The 2,849-nt window shown below is 38.9% G+C and overlaps 2 protein-coding genes across 2 annotated transcripts in view; one reads left to right on the top strand and one right to left on the bottom strand.

The window, feature by feature from the left end:
* The window catches only part of LOC107692284 (GTPase IMAP family member 8-like), a 4,098-nt gene extending 1,272 nt beyond the window's left edge, over window positions 1-2,826 (bottom strand). Inside the window, exons 1-4 of the mRNA XM_016491252.1 lie at window positions 2,404-2,826; window positions 1,521-2,231; window positions 1,277-1,395; window positions 514-1,180 (exon numbers count right to left, since the gene is read on the bottom strand). Coding sequence (XP_016346738.1) covers window positions 514-1,180; window positions 1,277-1,395; window positions 1,521-2,231; window positions 2,404-2,551 — 1,645 coding nt within the window. The 5' untranslated portion in view covers window positions 2,552-2,826. The remainder of the gene's footprint in view (window positions 1-513; window positions 1,181-1,276; window positions 1,396-1,520; window positions 2,232-2,403) is intronic.
* LOC107692312 (voltage-dependent N-type calcium channel subunit alpha-1B-like) overlaps window positions 1-2,849 on the top strand; it is a 94,701-nt gene that overhangs the window by 52,899 nt on the left and 38,953 nt on the right. The window lies entirely within an intron of this gene.

The raw sequence follows: 2,849 nt of genomic DNA, 5'->3' as shown, positions 1-2,849 counted from the left end.
TGCACACATCTGAATATTTGGTTTGAACTGTTCTGGAACAGTGTTGTAAATACAACTTAACCACTGATTTCTAGTCGTGTCCTCTTTTGGAAGGCCAAACATTAGAAAGTATTTTCGCTTTCGCAACGAAACACACTTCACAACATGGTGGCGGCGGTGGCAGCAACAATAAAGTTACGCCTTCATTCTTTGCGTGAACATTTGGGCGGCGTTATGCAAATCTTCCCACATCGTGACGTAGACATGTGGGGGCGTGTTTAAACGAGGCGTTTTAGGAGGGCGTGGACCAGTCTTAACTTTTATAAAGAATATCTCTTTGGGTTTGAGACTTTAGTCTTTGCAACTTTAGGGATCTTATCTATTTACGAACAGCTTGTAACACTCCAAAGAGAAAGGAAAACTTGAATTCGCATGATATGACCCCTTTAATGAAATAATCACCTGTGTAATTTATTATATTAACAATAAACTTGTTTCACAAAGTTTGAGAGCCAGACAGTTACAAGAACTTACAACTAGGGATTGAGTAGCTAAAGCTTCCTCTGCGTCTGGCAAATGGCTGCTTGGATTCAGCATCCAGGTCTGCAACTGCTACCTCCAGCATCCTCTCTATGAGTTCATCCTCATGTTTTTTCCATGTCTCTTCCGTCAGTGTCTTTGACCTTGCATATTTTTGGGATGTTGAATCTCTCCTCTTCTTTTCTAGAGTGAAGTATTCCCCTCTGTTTCTTGCTACTGTGTCTTCAATCATCTCAAATAATTTAGTGGCTTGAGATTTATTACCCAAGTCATTCACTAGTACATGATATCTGTTTTCACACCTTTCTACCAGGCTCTGAAGGGCTTTTCCTTCATACACAATGTACTCCTCAATTGGTCTGTCCTTTAGCCAGTGCCCCTCAGTGAATAAAATTAGAGTATGTCTCCAGACTCGCGCTCCAAAAAGGCCCATGAGCTCCATCACTGTTTGTTGAGTTTTCTCTGTAAAAGCCTCATCTACAGGCAGCACTAGCAGGAATACATGTGGACCTGGTGAGCAAACTTTCACACTGTTTAAAATGTCTTTTCTTGCATTTCGAGTTGATGTTGACCAGCCTGGAGTGTCAACCACAGAGATTTGACATCCTCCAACTTTACTCTGTCGCATTACACATTGACTTATTCTCATGATTTTAAAGTCCTACATAGAAAAACAACATTACAATTAAAATTAGCTCTTATAATAGAACCAAAAAAATTATAAATAAAGATAACACTTTATCATTGAACGAAGTACCTTTCCCAGCCTATTCTCAAAAAATTGTCCTTGCAGAATGATATTTCCTGATGTACCTTTCCCAACTCCTTCAACTCCAAGAAGCACAATCCTCAGTTCTGAAAAATGTTTTTTCCTTTCTAGTGTTTAGAAAGAAGTGATTAGCATGCATATTATCCTCAGATAATTGTCATACTAAATAAACAATGTGTGTCTTTTATGCAATTTCATAGATGCAAGATGGAAAATAAAGTTGTGCACTTACCCTTAAGCAACTCCTGCAGGATAGCCCTTTCCCTTCTCACCTTTTTCATGTTTGTTCTAGTTGTTTTCAGCATCAGGTCAATTTCCAGACACGGATTGCTTTCCATCTCTGGTACATAGTGAGAGTTGTTGTTTTCCATCATAATTTCCTCAATTTTCTCCAAAAGTTCTGTGACTTGTGTGCGGTCAGTGTGATTCTTACAGTTAAAAACATGGTATCTGTTCCCACACTTTTCAGTCAGAAGCTCAAGATGTTTGTCTTCTTTTTCAATACGTTCTTCAATAGTTGTGTCCCCAAGACAGTCTCCCCACGTGAACAGCACAATTGTATGATTCCAGACCTTTTCCCCTAAAAGACTCATATGTTCCTCAACAGCTGTGTGTACTGTCCTGTCATAAGATATAGCAATGGGAATAGTTAACAGGATGGCATTTGGACCAGGTGCACATAGATGCACACTGCGTCTGATCTCCAGTTTGTCCATCTCTGGTGTCTTTTCAACAGGATAGTTGTAGTACCAGCCTGGAGTGTCGACCACTGTCAGCAGTTTTTCATCCAATGCTGCATTTTTAACATTACAACACACTGTTGTCCTTGGTCCACCAACTTCAAAACTTTCTTTTCCAAGAATGAGGTTGCCTGCAGAGCTCCTTGAAGCCCATGATGCTCCAAGCATCACAATTTGTATTTGAGTTAGATCTTGTAGATCATCTACACAGGAGAAAGTACTGATTACATGGCAGTAAATGTGATTGAATCAACAGTGATTAGACTTTACAGTATTCTGTAAAATAATTCATTTTAAGTCAATTAAACATTTGCCATGTAGTAATATTTACTGACTGTTAAAATACAGTAAGGCATATATGTAATAGCTTTTTACCTCTAATGCGTGCTTGGAATTCAGCTCTTCGTGTTTCCATAGCAAGAATTCTCTTGTTGGCACTTTTAGTTGTTGTGTCCTCTCTCTCATCCAGTGCAAAGGCACTTTTGTCCATTGTTAAGTATTGACCATTGTTTTGAGCTATCATTTTCTCAATTTTTTCCAGCAGTGTGATCACTTGAGAGCTGTCTTTGCTGTTGTTAATATTAAGAGTGTGATATCTGTTCTGACACTTCTGTAGAAGCTACTGGAGGTCTGGCCATTTTCTAAGACTATTTTTTAAGGTGTTGTCATCATATGGAGCAATAGAGGTGAATAACACAATGATGTGACTCCAGACTGTCTCAGACAAAAACTCGTAAGTGTTTCTCCAAAGCCATTCTTTTCATTTGTACAAATCTTATATCTTTGGGAATGACCAGAAGAAAGGCATGAAGTCCAGGTTG

This window comes from Sinocyclocheilus anshuiensis, unplaced genomic scaffold (assembly GCF_001515605.1).
Source record: "Sinocyclocheilus anshuiensis isolate Anshui unplaced genomic scaffold, SAMN03320099.WGS_v1.1 scaffold478, whole genome shotgun sequence".
Classification (NCBI taxonomy): Eukaryota; Metazoa; Chordata; class Actinopteri; order Cypriniformes; family Cyprinidae; genus Sinocyclocheilus; species Sinocyclocheilus anshuiensis.
The sequence above is the reverse complement of the archived record's forward strand: the minus strand, read 5'-3'. Positions and strand labels throughout refer to the sequence as shown.